The sequence below is a fragment of the Dufourea novaeangliae genome, unplaced genomic scaffold, assembly GCF_001272555.1.
Source record: "Dufourea novaeangliae isolate 0120121106 unplaced genomic scaffold, ASM127255v1 scaffold56, whole genome shotgun sequence".
NCBI lineage: Eukaryota > Metazoa > Arthropoda > Insecta > Hymenoptera > Halictidae > Dufourea > Dufourea novaeangliae.
In genome coordinates, this window is record NW_015373942.1 from 3,817,978 (window position 1) to 3,837,094 (window position 19,117).

Below are 19,117 nucleotides of genomic sequence, written 5' to 3' on the forward strand. Positions count from 1 at the left end.
TACGTCTTCGAACACGCCCGAGCGTGAAATAATGCTTGGAATCTAGGCCGTTTTCCGTATTTTTCCTTTATTCTGTTAACCTTCACCCTTCTTCCCTCGGTAAATTAGTTTCGAATCTATCGAGATTCTGGAATTACCTTTCGATTGAATTTGAAGATAAATCGAACGGTCTGTAACGTGGGGTGGGTCATAATGATTTTTGGAAGTAAGAGAAAAATTTTGTGGACTAACAGTTGGTCTGCGAGAAAATTATTATGCCCAGAGGATTACATTATATAAGTTATAGTTGACAAATTTTTCTCTCGTTCCGTAGTTTTAGTGATATTCGAGGTGGTAATTTTTAACGATCCACCCTGTATAGTTAGAAAGTGCAGTTACTATTTTGAACACGACCGGAAATATGCCTAGAAGACAAAAATACGTGCCATTCCACGCATTGATATCTCATCGCGGGTCCCTATTCAATAAATATTTAATTAGACGACTATGCAGATTGCTTGACAGAAACACGTAATCAGTTATACTGATTGTGGGAATAATAATAACATAATGAAGCTCGTTCGTATACAGTTCGCATGTTAATGTAAATCGGTAGTCGAAATTAAATATCCTGTGACAATGCATGTTATTCGAGCCACGATTGATTCCACAATCCTCTTTTTGACGTTGTAACACGAGATAAAATTCATGCATGATTATAACAATTGTATCGTATCGGTTCACGATAACAAACTCTCTCTGAATTGTCTGTACCTCTCCTGTAAAGGTGGATAAACATTTTCCTTGCCATATTGGTCAGATATAGGTTAGGTTTATTTTGGTCTTCAGCTAAGAACGAATATTTTCAGTAGAATGTTAAATAATATGAATTTGACAAAACTCTATAACTGGACCACGGATGTTTATGCAGATACAGAATTTTATGGATTCATTTCTCGAAACTGAACGCAAATATAATAAACATTGTTAAGGGTTCCAGTAGATTCGAAATAAAAAGGAAATCTGAATAAACTTTCTGAAGCTTATTAATGTCTTGAATTTCAGACTATCAAATATTCTATAAATGCATAAAATCCGAAGTCTACCTGTAACAGATGTCGAATTGCATATTTTCCATTTTGTTAAAAAACACCTGCGGTTTTTCCAAGGCTGACCTGGCAGTAAACGTGTTAATTAAAAACAAGTCGATGAGAAATTTAATTAAAGTATGATCAGGACGAATTTATGATCGATTGTACGGTGGACACAGGGTCCCTCCTCTATCGACGAGAATTTACTGGGACTAAAACGGGATCGATAACGGGGTAACGAATAAAATCAAGTGCGGTCACCGCGATCCGCCAATTATTTTGGCTCCGATTCTTCGTTCGAGCTTTCCGCGTCCGTATGCCTTGCTTGCTCACTTGCTAATTACGCCCGACTAATTACCTGGGACTGGTAGCGAACGTACCGATGCTGAAGCCCTTAATCGGATGAATATAGATCGCGTCCCTGCGGTAATCCTGAAACTCGATTGGCCGATCGCCAAGAATGCGGAACTATCCATAAGGTGCATTTACAGTGTGTCGCCGTGCTTTCGCCAAAAAAGATCCGAAATTCAACGAACGATCCCCGATGAATCCTTTATTGGCCCGATTGTCCTCACCTTTCAACGATCGTTCCAGTCTTCTGGAAGTATTATATAGCCCGGATCGTATCGCGAGAGGATTAAAAAACACTGTCGTAAAATTTCACGCGACTCCTTATGATCTGGGTCAGAGAAGAAAGAGAGTACATGGAAATTGAATTACCTCGGAATGGTTTTTTATTGGGATCTGTAACAGTTTCTTTAATTGCTTTAACCCATTGAACAAGGGAAGATAATTAACTCGTTTATATTCGACTGGATCTTCTAATGATTCTTGGTTTTCTTAGTTACTTATCGAACGATGATTACATTCGATTGGGTTATAATATGTGTAGTTATCTATATTACATCCGATTTATGTTTCCTGCGCGGTAAGTTACTTTAAATCGTTATTATTCATCTCTGATTGTGTCCGTGTGGATTTTGGTTGGACAGCTGCAGTTCACGTGCAAACAACTTACTAGCTTAACACTAGAACCGAGGATAAACGTATATTTGCTTCGATCGGTGGATAAACTTGAAAAACTTTTGAATATTTAGAAATTTAGGTGAAATTACAATAAATTCTCGATGAGTGTTCTAAGGCTCCTCGGCACTTCAAGGAGAAGTCCCCAGGTGTAACGCTGGCTTTTTAATGAGGTTGAACACAGCTTTGAATTTTAAAACCAAAAATATTTGTTTCAACCGCATATAGACAGTAGTTTATAAAATATTTAATGTTAAGTGCCGAAGACTCTTCGTGCATTCATCGAGGATTCACTGTATTCCGGTGCAAAGGTGGCATCGCAAAAGTTCCAAGGACTTTCTGCGCCAAAAGACGATTCCTTGCGTTCGAACAGTCACACGAATCGTTCGTAAACGGCCGCAACAGTGTGTCCGAACGATTGTGTATCATCAGCCGTCAACTAACAGGCAATATCGCAGCATCATTTCGCGCGACGAAGCGCGATGTCATTGGTGCAATGGCGCGACCGGAAAAATCACAGCGCATTAAAAAGCGACAAATGACACGGACGGGGGAGTCAGCCCGGCGACAAACTGCCAGCATCGATTTGACATTGATCGACGGATGTCCCCCGGCGTTCGTCGACGTTATTACGTTTACACGTGGTGTACGCGTGTCGAGCGCGATCGATAAGACCGGCTCCATTTTCCGGATTGGGAAAGCGCAACGGACGTAGAAAAATCGTAAATGTCTACAGAGTGAATCTTACGGGTAACTTCTTTTGCTAAAATTTACTTACAAACAAAATCTTCCGAGTTTCTGTCCGTTGTACGAATTTGAACCACTGTTATGATAATGCAGTATAATCTCGATTATAATGAACACTTTTTATTTAATATTCTTAAATGTCTGAAGAACAAATTTAGACTGTGTTATTTTGTGTTAGAAATCATCCCAGAATTGTTTCTGAAGGACAGTGAATCTTTACCGTCAACGTATACTCTTTTTCTCTTATTAATGCTCGTTATCTTTAGAATAGCTTCCTCTGACAAATACATTTCACATCTGAAAACTTCTCCCGTGTTACTTCGAGATGATTGAGTTACATTAAGTGACATTCAGGCAAACGACATTAATATACACTTGTCGCGGATGAATATAGAGCTGTCAACCCGCTATTAGTAGCCCCAAGTCTGGAGCTCGTCACTGTCAGTCCCTTTTCAACTATCGAAAAATTAACACTTGATTAAAACTGTTCAGCTATCACAGAGTGAATACACAAAAATAATTGTACCCTCTCGAGTCTCTTATAGTAAATATATTTAGCATACAGAGAAATGCATAGTGACCAGAACACATTATTTCAAAGCTTACTACAACCCAAAATAGAGTAAAGGAAAAAAAATCTTATTATGTCATCGAAGAATTTGTAAACCTATCTTAAACTGACCCACTGTAATCGAGATTTTACTGCAAGTATGTTCGTAACTATCATTTACTAGAGTGATCCATAATTATACATACACTCCGCAATGACGGTGATTTTTGCCCTCTTCGACAATCTCCAAATTGATAAACTGAGATCCCGCAACATAATTAGTTACAACGATATCTGTCCTGCGAACTAGCACTTATTCATGTATATGACAAATATAATAGGCTGATACGTGGTATTTATGAATAAATATTTATAAATCACATTAGTAAACGTTTGGAACTATTCATTGAATCGAAAAGAAATTCAGAATTATCACTATTGTCGTTTTTCAATTTTTCCATAAAGGTTCCTAATTACAATATTATTCTCAATTTCTTAGCCTTAATTGCACGCCACTTAATGCAGCTCAAAGATAACATGTATTAAATCAAGTTTCAGCATGATACACAAGTCCACAGTGTGAATGGACCCACCCCACCGAGAAACAAGCGTGTCGTGCGTGCCGAATTCGCGAGAAAATTGTCGCGATTCAATTTTCCCAGATTATTTCGCAATTTCCCAAGCTTCTAAATGCTGTTTAAATTCTGTATTTCACGTGAAACTTCTGAACGGTTTATCGAACTTCCCGTACGATTAACAGTGTCACGGGGCACGGATACACAAACGGAAATATTATTAAATCTGCCTATGATTTTCATCGTTTATCAGTAACGGCGGCCGCGCGTCGCCGTAAGAATGATTTTTCACCTGGTTGCTTGTTTCACGGTGATAAACGATAAATCGGCGCTATCAATTCCTGCTTGATGGACGCTCTATATAGGTAAATGAAACTGCTCGGGGAGGAATATAAACGACCATCGGTTCTATACACGTTTGCCGGATAATTTCATTCGAACGTACCTACCACTACCGTGCCCCTCGGCTTCAATCCGTTGGGAACCCGTAAAATTATGTTTCGTCAAACATAAAAACTTTTTTCATTGGAACTGACGATCTGAGAGTCGTATTGGTTTAATCGATGGGAAACAAATGGCTGCCTCCCATTCACGTCGACAGTCATCGTTTGATGTAGTCCGATATAAACAGGCCAAAGTATTGAACACTATAGTACAGATTTTTCAAATATAAAATAAGAATGGTACAAAGTCACTTGAATTATGAAATGAAGAAATTACTATCGGTTATGTATTATTATATACAGTGGCCGGAATTCCACTACCGTAGTTTTATCTTTAAAGATATTAAAATTGTATCTTTAAAGGGATACGACAGAAAAAAATAAAGTCACAATTTAAATAGACCCTTAAACACTAGTTTAACAGTAGAACTACCAAGCAAGTCCAGATGACTTGCCAGTACACTCTTACAACGACGATTAAAATGGTATAACAATACATTTCCTCAGATTTTTCGCAACGTTTATTACAATACGAAAGTGAAGAAATTATACAATTTATAAATTTGTAAATTTTCAAAAGTTTGTCATGTTCATCGACCATTCGAAACAGGTATGCGTTTATCGTCGGTAGTTCTAGTGTTAAATACACTTGTAATTAGACGCAACCTTAATAGTTCCACAATTACCGTGACTGTAATCTGATTCCAAGTGTTTAGTACTGAATAAATCCTTTTGAACGGTGATAATCCGTATTAGTCTAGTCCCCAGATCACAAACTCCACCAGAGGGACGATCAAAATGATAAACCACGGAACCGTTCCATACTCCAGTTATCAACAGGCAATTTTGATAAGTGCTCAGAAAAGTTTCAAACGAACAATATGACACAACCGACCGCACAAGTTGTAACGAAAGTAGTTCTCGTCGATCGATCAACCGCGTCATGCATTTATACATTGGATGGACGTATTATACGAGCATCGGTTTCGCTCTTCCATTAATTGAATATTCCTTTAAGGACAGCCTGGTATTATCATCGAGTACAGGAACGTACGTATCCCGACCCGATGGAATTCCCTCAGTCGGTTCGACGACGCTTTACCCGCAGACAATCTATCTGACGCATAAAATTTTATGTGATCCGGCCAGAAAGCGAAAGAGACCGATTCCCCTACAGACAGAAGTCACGAACCCGTCCCCCAACTACTGTCCACCCGGAATAACCATGCGGAATTTCCACGTGGAAGACGTAAAAATTTCGCTTTCGTGGCAAAGAGTTTCGTAATAATAGCGACCACCACTGCGTGACGGACCGGCAGAAATAAATTAGAATCAAACTCTGGGCGAAACAAAATTGGACAAATTAAACTGTATTTGATTCTATTGCTAAGAATTAGGTGCCCAGTGTGCTTACGTTTTTAACCCAGAAATATAATTAATATAAACAATTTCCTGAAATGCCATATAATATTTTTGATTCTCTTTAGCTAAACTGATCAAACCATCTATTGCTCCCTCGACTCTTCAGCGCCGCCTCTCGAGTCGCGAAATTCGCGAGTCTCTCCCCTGTTTTCCCGTTTATTAAACGCGTTTCCGCCTCGCGAAACGGCTCTACGATCGACGCCCGCGTTTATTCGTGCCTCCCGTCGACGCCCGGAATTGTGGTTAGCCAGGTAAAAGCGCGTGTCGTCGAGCTCTCGGCGTTACGAGCTCGCGTTTGACGTATCGCTCGCGCAACTGAAAATTCCACCGCTAAGTAATTTCAACAGCGTCTCGTCGACCAGCGACAACGATGTCGCTGCACGATGAATTTCCACGCGCCCCGAGAAATATTACGAACTTTATTTCTGAATGGATCTCTCGGGGCTTGTGTGTCTTGAACACTTTCATTTCCATATATCGTGAATCTCTAACACTTTTGCGGCAATTGCATGGATTTAATATGACAATGTAGGAGCACCTCACGCGCCTGTTTCCCCTTCCAACGTTTCTTTTGCACCGTGTACCTTCGTAGAAATAAAGAAACTCGGACTCTTGTCTCTGTCACTCCACGGTGGACGGTGGTGGGGACAAGTTTTAGCTCCCGGGAGCCAACTTTGCCCACCGCTGATATAGAATATAAGAATTGTTGTCAATTGTATCGAGGATATTTTGCGTATGTACGAGAATATATGTTGTAAGGAGAAATATTACGAATATATGACAACATTAGGTTGCTGTATAAATTCTGTGTATTGGTTTTCTTTACAGATCAGATGTAAAAGACTTGTAGACCCTGAGAATCGACTGTAAGAATATTATTTAGAGAGAATAAAATCCAGTTTATAATTACGACGTGGCAGAGAATATGAAATTTTTCTTCTAAAATTCTGTAGCTATCTAGTATACAAGATGTTCACAAAAGGAACCGAGATTTTAGGGGCTTATAGTACTCACCGAGGGAAGTAAAAAATGTTTAATCAATATGGGTCACAAAATAAATCCTTTTTGGTGTAAGAGTAATTTTTCTATTTATAAGCGTTCGATGTCGCAAGTCACTTCACGGCATATTGAATAGAAGAAAAAAATTGGTTCAGGAATACATATATTAATTGAATGTTGTATGACAACACCAGATACTAATACTAACTGATCCGCAGATATGAATTTTGTATTGAAATGAAAGGAAGACATATCAAACATCTGTAACAAATCTGAAAGAAAGCTTCTGTATTTTTCACCGAAAGGATTAATTTTAGGACCTATGTTAACTAGACCTCTTGTACTCCACTCTGTGAGTATTATAAGCATCTAAAGAAAAAATCAGAACTTTCTGCCACACCCTAATATCTATTCTTTTATTCCGCCGTTGAATAATTAAACAACTACAACATTCGATTCTGTCTACGATAGCCTTCTCCACATTACAACTATTAATTTCAATTTCTGGCTGCTATCGCTTCACCAAACTACAATCTTTCCGAAAAATCTGATCACAGTCCACTCACCAATTCAGCATAAAACATTCAAATTTGAATGCACCTTAGGTAAGTCGGGGGGTCGACTTCGGACATCGAACGCAGTGAACAAGGTGCTCGATGCCCGATAAATTTCCATTGCAGTCACTTACGTTTGGCCGATATTATCCGTCGTCCCGGCTAGACGTTCGCTATCGAAAATACTTTTTAATCCCTCCCGGCTATAATTCAAATCGTACAGACGCCGTTGTCGATATTTCAGAACGCGAGGGCGGCACTCAACAACCGGCCAGCGTGTGCAACGTCGAATATTACGGATTGACGTCACGGACGAACGGTTCCGTAGTGCATCCGGAGCCTCACCGGTTGTTCGCCATGGACGGCCCAATAAAATGCAGGCAGCACTTCATTCCGGCGCGTAATCAGTCGGTCATCATCCGCGTAAGTCCTACGATCGATACTTGTCCGACCGAGCGAAGGAACGATTATGGGTGAAGCGTGTCTGTCGATGTTTATTAAAAGGAATGTCGCGTACCGAACGACGCTTGAAATCGAGAATCATGAAACCACACGTTAAGAAGTCTTGCCACTGTGAAGCTCAGAAAAATGGTCATTTTTTGGAAATGTTTTTTTCAGTGAACGAAATTTCTTTTGAAACTTCTAATAGTTTTTTTTATACGTACAGGATTGTCTAAATCTTAATACAGTTAACTGTTTAATCAAGTTTACCTTGTGTATTATAAAGGAACCTTAATAATACAAACAAATTCCTATTTGACTACAAGCTTTACAAATTAGTTAACAAAAATCGATATTTGCATAAACAACCCTAGTCTATTAATTATGCTTTTTACTAAAAAAAACGTGTGAATTAATTCGACATCACTGATTAACGTGTATTTACAATCTATCAGTAGATGATCATATTTTCTCGATCATATTTTAACTTCGATTAAATGCAATTCAAGGGATAGTAAAGCTTTTTGAGGATTGAAAGCTATTGTTATAGAGGTGAATTTTCATTTGATACGGAATATATCGAGTCGATACAAAGAATATTGCGGAAGTAATTTCACGGAATTACTGTCAGTATCTCCAAGGATTACCTCCGCTGTACGACATGGGAACGCTGGATCACGAAACAGTGAACGTGTCCTTCCTCTGTTCGTAGGTGGAGAGCAGCTCGGAGCAGAACAACCCATGCGAAACCAAGTGCGGGGACAGTGGATGTCACTGTGTCAGCAGCGAGTCCCTGGAGAACATGGACCACCTTCTGCTGGTCTCTGAAACCGGTCACATCGTCACTTGCCTCTGCGGAAATTATCAGGTAAGCTGATTGCGAGACTCAAAGTAATCGTTACCTCCCTCTACGTGAGAGAAACACCGAGCTTCTCCACGACAGAAGGACTGTTTCGCATCTTCGAACCAACGAAATAACGTGGCTCGCTTGTTTTCCGTTTCGTAATAAAAGTGTCTGTAATATTTCAGTAATTGTTAAATAAAACATCTGAAATCCGTCATTTTGACGGGTTCGGGAATTCTAGTGTTAAAAACAGAATCCTTGAATCGTTCGAAGGCTAGTGCACAGAACGAAGATAAGTCGTGTCCTTGTGGACTTGTTTTCCACTGATACTAATGCCGTGAAAGCCTCCAATCTCTGATAAGGATGTTGCAGCTGCAACGAATGACCAAACGCCCGTGGAACGCCGGATGCGTCGCATCGATGACCATGATCGTTTAATTCGAGAAACGCTCCGCAAGCACCCAGCGCGCTCGGTCCACGTTCGACGCCCGTTTCCTCTTTTCCCGCCGGTTTTATTTCTGCCGCTCACGTCCGACTGGCACCGTTTCATTCAAGTTTCATTCACGGACAAACGCGGCACTCGCCGATTGTATTGGCCGGACACTGAAAGCTCCCACCGTTCTATTCAACACCTATTCCATCAACCCCTGCGGGTGCCTGGAATTACTTCGAACGATTTCACCGGCTTGTGAATAAAACAAATAATCCGTTTGCACGGTGGCAAGTCCAGAACAAGAGCAGTCGAAAAGTAGAGAAATTGTTTTTCCGTTGGATTTCAGGGCAGGGGATGGGGCTATAGAGCGAGGATCGATAGACAGAGATAGAGATCTCCAGCTGAGCAATATACCAAACGCTTCAGGGGGTGAGATATGTTGCGATGGGTTCGATTTGATGAAATGAACTTTCCACGAACTCTTTGTACACGCGCTCGAATTTTTCGCGTGTTTTCATTTGTAGGTTAAGTTACCGAGGTTCTTATTTCGTTTTTGTTACATTAATTTATATACTTAACCCTCTGAATACTAACTGCTTTATTCAAATGACTAATTAAAAAGTAACTTTCCGCGAATCTTTGTGCGCATGCTCTAATTTCTTTCGTACTTGTTTTCATTTTCAGGTTAGGTTACCAAAGTTTCCGTTTCGTTATTGCTATATTCATTTCTGCATCTAACCCTTCGAGCGCTGCTTGCTTCGCTACTTTCCAAACGATCGATACAAAATTAACTTTCTGGAAATCTTTATACACGCTCGAAACTTTCGCGTACTTCCGTTTTTAGGTTGGGTTACCAAAGTTCTCATTTTACTGTTAAATTAATATCTATACCTAACCTTTCGAGTGCTGTCTGCTTCGCTGCTTTTCGGACAAAAGACTTGAAATTTTTCGAGTCTTGCGAACCATCGTTGTAAGATCTAAGTGTACAGGTTTAGCTTCCTAGTTGGAACAGAAATAAATGGTAATAACCGTTTGATACACCGAAAGGACGTTCTCTCTTATCTGCGATCTATCCGTGCAGGACTGGCTACCCGTGGGCATCCGTAGTTGGACACCGGTGTACATCGAATGGTCGAGATTCTCGAAGGCAGGCCTCAATTTCAGCGCGGCTTACGAGTTTATCAACGACACTTACTGCGGCGATTACACGACGACGGAGCCGGAAGGCGAGGTCAACAGCGGTGACCTGGCCTCCACCGGATTAAAGCTCAATCAGTATTATCAGCAGAGATGCACGTGGATCTTGCACTCCACGGCGGATCGACAGCTCACTATCGAAGTGAATTCCACGCAGAGCCGTAAGCATTCTATTCGTTTTTTTTTTTTTCTGATACACCTCGATTCACATTTCTATTATAAGCGAAATCGTTGCAGTCTAAAAATTAAACACCAACGAAAAAGTTTTGTGCATGATATACAATTGCAATCAGAAGAAAGTGCAAGTGGTGAACATAACCATTAGAATAAATACGACTTTACGAAACTGAAGTAAATGGTAATCAGTTTTTCGTAACGAGAATATGTGGAACGTAGAAGATAATAAGTGCGTGTGAAAATATTAACAATTTTTATGCTGTTATAATTGATAAAAGATCTACTGAAGATGATTTTACTATAACCATTATGTCGTAATATTGAAATATTGTCGATGATGTTATAGAAAATATAAACCGTTCGGGGAAATGTTGTTCATACATTGACAGTATTAGTCACCGTCAAGACGATTAATACTTTTACTGTTGAGTTTAACACGTGACGGCCGCAGTGAAAAAGGCCTTACGTAGTCAGACACACTATATTTTGTTTTCTTTTTAAATCGTACTGCGATAATAACATTACGCAAAATTTTGTAACAGTATTTAAATAATCCAGCCTCTTTGCAATGTACGTGTCACCCATATTTAGGTGACGTGACAGACAAAGTGTTGTTGGTACTAGGAAATTCAATGGTAGACTGTACAAATTGTCAACGAATCCCGTGGTGACACCGAAATATAGGATAAATCAGTCAACGACACTTCTTTCTTCGTCAATTATTCCATCAATAAACAAATATCCACTTCGGAATACAAAATCCATCAACAAAATAAAATAACATAAAAGAAAAAGGAAACACCCTTTAAAGATCCTACTGAAAAGCTGTTCGCGACGGTTATAATATCCTGAATACTTCGTGATTCGTTTCAATCAGAAAAGACCCCGTAATTAACCACGCTCGATCCAAATTCGATACAAAAAAAAAAGAAGAAAGAAAGAATCCCGTTCAACGAGCCCAGCGAATCCTTTAATCGCAATTTCGCGAGGAAAACTTTTCCCGTTCGCCGTTAGTTCAGCAGACGAGTCAAAGGTGAACCGATACTTTGTCTCGATCTTAGCTGGACCGTTGAATTCCCTCCGATTCCACTCTCACCCGGAATTTCTATCCGCGCCATTGAGTATGGTCGCAAAGCAGCATGACCGAATGAAAGAAGGGCGAAGAAGGGTTAGGAGGGAGCGGTAAACAGACCGATCCAAGAAAAGGAGAAACACGGACTCTTTCGTGGGAAACCGTGGCCTCGAAAACGAATAGAGGCAAGTCTCGAGATTAAAGGGACCATCGGATTTGCCAGGACAAGGACAACCTGGTCTCGTCGTCCGAGCCTTCAGTGACGGAGCCTTCCCTTTTTCCCTCGATTTCCTCTTTCTGCCGCTTCCTTTTCGGCTCCTCTCTATTCCCTCCCTTCCTTCTCGACGCATTCTCATCGTGGAACAACAACCGACCAAACGCGGAGAACCGTAGCTGTTGCGGAGGACCAACCCCCCGTAAAATGGCTTTCACACACCATTCGACCTCTGTTTCCCATTCCTCCAGCTGCCGTTTTTCTCTTACTTCGTTCCTGGCTCTAGCCGCTAACTGTGACACCCACCGTCGCGACGTTTCTCAGAGATTGAAAGGTGAAGGATCTTCTTCTGCGTATGAACAAGAATTCTGATTGAACTTTTGGAAAAATCTCTTTCTGAGATTGAATTGTTTTTGTGCCAGAACAGTATCGGTCACGTGACTGTAGCACTCACAAGAAAGAATCCAGACTGTCCGTCTATCGCAGTGATGGGCAACTCAGCGCCCGCCAAACTCACTAACGGGCAACACCGTGCAGCACGCAGGCATATGGCAGTGGTGGGTGAAATGTGCGAATGAGAGCACGTATCTATCATTTTCTTCACACACAAATATGTCGGGAATCACGACTCGTGACTCGTGATGTGTCCTGCTTCGCAATCCCTCCACTAGAGTCCGACATCTATCGTATGTCCCCAAGTTAAGGGTTAATTTTGTCGCACCTAAATAGTACTGTGACACGTATACGCTATGGGCTAGTAATTTTCTGGATTAAACGGTTCACCTTTTTATACAATCGCCTCGGAAAGTAAAGTAACAACCAACCGTATTCAATATAATATTTCGCCAAAATGGCAATTAAAATAAATACTAAAGACGATAGTGAATATCCAATAAATGTCAAAAGAGACTAGAAGGATGTCTTGTCCCAGATAAATACGAAGTTTATCGTTGTTCTAAAATTCAAACAGTCTAAAGAGATCATTCATTTAATTTCCGTGCGACTGTACGTCCACTCAATTGCACAATAAAATATTTCGATATTGTATCCAAAAAAATAACGGTGTGATGACAGTGTTTTGGATACTGTTCGGAATGACAGTCGAAATGAAAAATCACGACACCTAAACGAGCTTATAGCGAACAATGTCGTGAGGCATACACGTATTTTCCATTATCCATTCATACATCGATTTTATAAAACCGGGAATTCAATATCTGTCCTATAAATAATAAAAGCGTAACAATAATTCCGAGGGAGATTGTTATTCGGCGAAGCAAGAGCATACAGTTGGCCCGCTGTCAAATTTTCTAAAGCGGCATTCGGTAAACATTGAAATATTGCAACGGGAATAATGACAAAGCGGAGGGAGGGGGCGTGGGAACAACGAGAAATGAATTTGTCGAATCGTTATCGATTGTCGAACGTACGTTTTTTTTTTTTTTTTCATGTATCGTGTCGGGTCAAGAGTGGAATGCCATACGTGTCCCCGAACAACCAATTAAGGGAGCTCGTTTCGCAATTAATTGTCGCGGATACATTTGACGCGCGGGGAAAGATGGACCCGACTATCGACGTTGCCTCAATCATCGAGAATCGAACAATTGATATTGGTTGGATTGTCAGTGGGTCTGAAACGTATAGTATGAAACCGTGTTTGGACCTTTGTTTCGGATCATCCTCTATTGACAAAACTTTCACACCGAGAATCCGTTGTTTTGACATGGTCTCCATTGGAGGAGAATTCAAAAGGAAGCATTTAAAAAAAATTCTTTTGATATCCTATACTTATTTCCACATAATTTTTGTTATTCACTTATTTTCTACTTTATCACACGAATATCGTATACAGTATTCCCTGTCTATAAACACGCCCTGTCGACGTCTTTCAGTAGAAAATACACTGCATTGTTTAACCATCTTGTACGTCGAAAAATCGAATGAAAATATGTACAAGCTTGATAAATTTACTCTTTCCATCAACATACAGCTTCCTACATGGTAATTTAATTTCCACGGACATATCACCTGGTATGTCACACTGCATATAAAATTCATTTACGATCGCAATAGATTTTATAACTTTCTTAAAAATAAAATCCAAAGTGCATCCTTTTTCTGACCTAAGAAATGATCCTTGCGGAGCATTAAAATAAATTCACACTCAATTTAAACTACATCTCTCTCATTAGATTACGTGTGATTGATAAAGTCCAACGATATCAGACATTTCATCGCGCTGGTTCTTAATTGTTCTATCTCTACTAGTATCTAAACTGAGTAAACTGAGTTTAAAGTTTACGAAGTTTAATATTATAGAAGCAGGAAAGTAGTGAAATAATCAAACACACTATAATATCATCTACTGAATAGCTATTTCTTACAATATTTAACCAAATTCTCTCTAATTATCAAAATAAATTTAAAACATAAAAAGACCTTCAAAGTTTCAAAGTTAGGACTTAAAAGAATATTTGTTGTTTTCTCAGTTAAATTTTCTTTCTTTTGTGGTGAATTTGTATTCTTCGGACCAATGAGAAGCGCGTAGATTGATAAACCAAATTTGTTTCAAAAATGGCTTCAGAACAGTTAAGAACTCGGGAAACGATTTATAAAATACCATTTTCTTGGTCTAAGCAGATGATATATTCAATTAAAGCGTCAAATTTTCGAGGCACTTCTCACCGTCTGAAAAATTCAAACTCGGTCACGACATCCACTAAGAGTTCTTTTCTGTTTTTTTCCTCCCCTCTCGTCGCAGGTCCCTGCACCGCCTGGAATCTGACGATACACGAGTACAGCAAAAACGGCGACCCGGCCGGGCAGAGATTGCGCACATTCTGCTCGAGGGACACGCACAAAAATTTCACCCTACCGTGGAAAACGAACACCGTGGTGGTTAGGTGAGTTTCTTCCAAGACCGATTAGACCGGAAGTTGACGGTACTTGGACGTAGATCTCCGCCGAACCCGGCTAACGACAGTTTCGCGACACTTTCGAACAGAGGATTATGACACCGCGGTCTGAATTATGGACGGCAATCTATAAGACGCTGCTTTCGCTTCGTAAAGGAACGACGCGCCACACTTAAAAATCGATCCACCGGAGATACGATTTGTTTTGGACTCGGAACGAAACCAATCGCGTGGCGATCACGTTTCTCGTTTTTTATGCCGGTACCGTCGATTCCGATCACTCGAGACAGTCGCAGACGGTTACAGGACGGTATCCATTGAAAATGTTCGGCGACGCGATTGTGAAAAATTGTGAGTCGGAAAATAAGTTCAGATCGATTGCTTCGGGAATTATTATAGTACAAGTACATATAGTATTTTCTTCATCAATAGCTCTATTTTGATAGAAATGCATCCAAATTCCAATTGGAAATGTATTCTCCCTTTATTCAACCCCTAAATGCATAAACATCCGCAGTCAAATAATAATAAAAATTCCTTACATTTTTATTTTTAATTCTATTATTTTTTATATTTCTTTCTGTTCGGAGTCGCTTTTACATGTTAGTCCCGAATATTAGGCGATAACCATCAGTAGATCAAGTCGACAAACAAATGCATGATCTACCTTTTTCATAAAAGATTAAGGAATAACAATAAACTGTGGCTATTAGCGACTATTAGTGACTATTACTATTCATGAATATTGCTAACTATTATTTACTATTACTGACTATTCCTAATTTCTTTGCAGATTGCAAGCTTTAGGAAGGACCGCACCGCAGTACACGATGAAATGGCGGAGTCAGACGGTGATCGCGAATACCCACAAAAGCGGGCCATCGCCGGCGCCGAATCACGTGCTCAGCTCCTCGACCGGAAGTGATCCGCGTGGAACGCAAATTCTAGTTCTCGCGACGTTGTTAATCACTTACGCAGCCGGTTGTTGAGTGAACGAACACCACGCATTGTGTCAGTACACGTTCCCGTTCAATCGTAAACAAACTATACGAACGAGCCCAGGATTTGTATTACGTGTGTACATAGAACGGTCCCGGTAACGTATCGATGTTCGTGTTTCCGTGATATTCGTCGTTAAGGCGAATTGAATTTGCTTGAAAATTCGATGGACTGGGACTTAAACGCTTGGGAGGCCGAGTAATCGGTGAATTCGGTCCTGACGAAACCTCGATAATCATAAAATCGATTACAAATGGTATCCATAATGCGGACAACAGGTTGCTTTTGAATTATTACGCCTACGCCGTGTGTACGCAATTGTGATTATCAACATTCCTTGTTTAATAAAGGAATACGTAAATTTTTTGTGATATTCTTTTTACCAAAAGAACACTGTGCAATGTTTCAGATTGAAAAACAATTTCCTTTGTTAAACGTTTTAGTATATTAGCTAAACAATTCTGAACTGTATCTGACTTTTTCTAATATTATTTCCGGTCGAATTGAGGATCATTGTGGATACAATAAAAATAGAGTGGAACATCTTAATTATATTCCTGTCTTAATCTTCAAACACAAGCATCAAACACCAATGGAAAATAAAAATTCCAGAATGATTCCATTCAGACCTCCGAAGGATTTTTTTCGATCGTGGAAATTTTACTACCCTAAATACGCGATTGAAATCGCAGGCGATCGTTGATATACATTTCTCATTAAAAGAATCACGACATCTATAAAATGGAAACGACATTGGTTCGGCGACAACTCGAATTTCGCGATTCAATGCTCTAATCGAACTGTATACATACATATAAATATATAAATATCTAAATTACAGATAAAATCGAGAAGAGATATATATATACTACGAATCACTCGGTGTATACCACTCGTTTTAGTTTTAAGAGTCTAATAGAGCATGTACATATTATACATACGTATGCATATACAGAAAATCTACACGCCGGATGGAACGTCTGCAAGGAAACGCGTAGATCTGTCTGCCATCTCGGGAATCGCGACAATCTTCCTAAAAACAAGGATGTACAACCCAAGAGGACAACAATTATTTTAATACCCTACTACCGCGGAGGAGTCTCATAAACTTCCCAATTTTATTTTTCTTGTCCCCTTTCTGCCTTAACCAAATAAACGTTCCTCTTTCTTCTACCTTTCAACAGTAATACTACCCTTATTGTATGATTTATTAAGAAATAGTGAAAAATTGTTTACAACTTTTGTATATTTATACATAAATAATCCGAAACTACAAAGACTGTACATTCCAAATAGAATTCTTCGGTATTAAAGGGTAAATCCTTTCCATTTCCCAAACTTTAAAAAACAATTGACCTTAAAGAACACTAATTAAACCTTCCTCCTAATATTTGCAATTTTTTAATAAGATAAAACAACTGAAATTGCTTACGTTGAAATCGTTTTCATAAAATCATCTCTCGAAAATTTCAGTGAAACCCAAGAATTCGATTCGGTCGATTCCTTTCAGCGACCTCAATAATTTTACTTTAATCGCTAGTTTCGATTGTGATCTTCCTTTTTATTTCTTTTCTCCTAAAAACGATAAAGTTAAAAAAAAGAGTAAGCACGCACAAACCGCGGCAGACGGATTCCGAGCAATCTCTTTCGGTGCGTTCCAACCGGCGCGGGCGGCGCGCATATAAATACGAATTATAGCGGGTAAAATCGAAGAGAAAAGGGAAAAGCAAGAAAAAACGCGATGCACGGATTTGAAGTAGCGAGAAAAATCACACACGTCGTCACCTCTCTCTCTCACGCAAATTGCCAAATTAAACGTGTAAGAAGTTATTATTATACACACGATATATAGTACTTGTACATACATGGGTCAGGGAAAAATGTAGGATTTGTACAGTGTATTCACGAGCTATACCGTTAAGTCGTCGAAACTCATTGTAAATTGTGCGATAATTTATTGTAACGAGGCGCGATCCCGTGAAGGTGGAGACAGATTGTATTTTAACGAACGAGCTTCGAGTGCCCGAGGCGCTTCTCGACTAATTGTTACCGCGTGCTTCCGGAAGACCAACGGAGTCTCTTCGTTCCGCGAAAGAAACGTTCGCTCGTTATTTATTAAAGAAAAAAAACCAGAGGCGGGAGAAAGAGAGACGGAGAGAAAGGAACAAGATAAAAATTGTTACACGAAACGGGTTAAACAGAGAACAAGAATATTTCGCACTACAAGGAAGACATTTCGATTAAGCTTCCGGTAACCGCGACTGATTGTTAGCCTAAGCCGAAAGTAAGAACTAGAAACGTGAATGTTTGATGTGCGTATCGACTCGAGCAACACTGAATTAACGACGAAACGAACTGATCGAATTACATAAGCTACTCGAAGTACCATCCGTCGATGGGAAAGTTTCCATCGATTTCTGTAATTTTATAACACGACTGTCGCTGTTATTTGTGTATATATATATATACCATGTTAGAGACGATCTCCGTTCCAAATGCTTCTTTCGGACGAAATGTTGAATTATGCCATTGTTTCGATGCGTTCCTTTTATATTGTATAATAATTGCATAGAATGAGGATTTGGTAAAGAATAATTCCTCTATCGTCATAAATTCAGTTTAGATAAGATTCTTCTTGAATAATTTTGCGGATAAATCATTCTTAAAATGAATCCTTTTTGTTACTAAGCCTTGGGACGTTACAAAGAAATCTCGGAACTTTGTCTTCTCAAGCGAGATTGTACGAACTTTTTGAATGTAGATATACATATTATCATTCTTATTTCATGAGTTGAACAGTATTATATAAACTGAAGTTATGGAGATTGAGGCAGAACTCTTTGTTAACACGTTGACTGTCCGAATTTTTACTATGCAGATAATATCCTGTTGAAATACTACTGTATATGTTAGTATACACTGATTATTTAGATCATCGCAGTACTACAAGTTACATTTACAAGGCTGAAAATTTTACTGGTTAAAAGTTGAATGATTAATGACACTGTAACAGTCGACGTGTTAAGCCTCGTATAGTTTGCTGTAGAGTAACGCAGTTATGTTGAGAGACTTTAATGCCTGTTGAGAGGGACGCATACATACGTTATAATCTCGTGTGACACGGGATTGACTAAATCATTACGAACCTTCGATAGTAACAGTGTTATTATTCTCAATCCTTCATGCTTCTCTTGGCCATACGTTCTTAAATTCTTGCCAGAAAGATTGTTTTTCTATTAAGACAATCTTTGTTACAACTGTCATCGGCTTTTTGGACTTACGTAATATTCTCAGTAAGCATAATTTTTACTATCAATTTTGTTTATCCACAAGAAATTATAAAATTAATTTGTATTAGTGAATAGAAAGACTGACTATTCCCCAAATTGTAATTTATATCTAGTAAGAAGGCTGGTAATGATCAAACGATTGCCACGAACGA

The 19,117-nt window shown here is 39.4% G+C and overlaps 1 protein-coding gene across 1 annotated transcript in view; it reads left to right on the plus strand.

The window, feature by feature from the left end:
* LOC107185845 overlaps positions 1-15,672 on the plus strand; it is a 236,165-nt gene extending 220,493 nt beyond the window's left edge. Inside the window, exons 12-16 of the mRNA XM_015573617.1 lie at positions 7,628-7,806; positions 8,537-8,692; positions 10,183-10,459; positions 14,523-14,664; positions 15,470-15,672. Of these exons, the coding sequence (XP_015429103.1) occupies positions 7,628-7,806; positions 8,537-8,692; positions 10,183-10,459; positions 14,523-14,664; positions 15,470-15,665 (950 nt within the window). The 3' untranslated portion in view covers positions 15,666-15,672. The remainder of the gene's footprint in view (positions 1-7,627; positions 7,807-8,536; positions 8,693-10,182; positions 10,460-14,522; positions 14,665-15,469) is intronic.
* Positions 15,673-19,117: the final 3,445 nt, after the last annotated feature.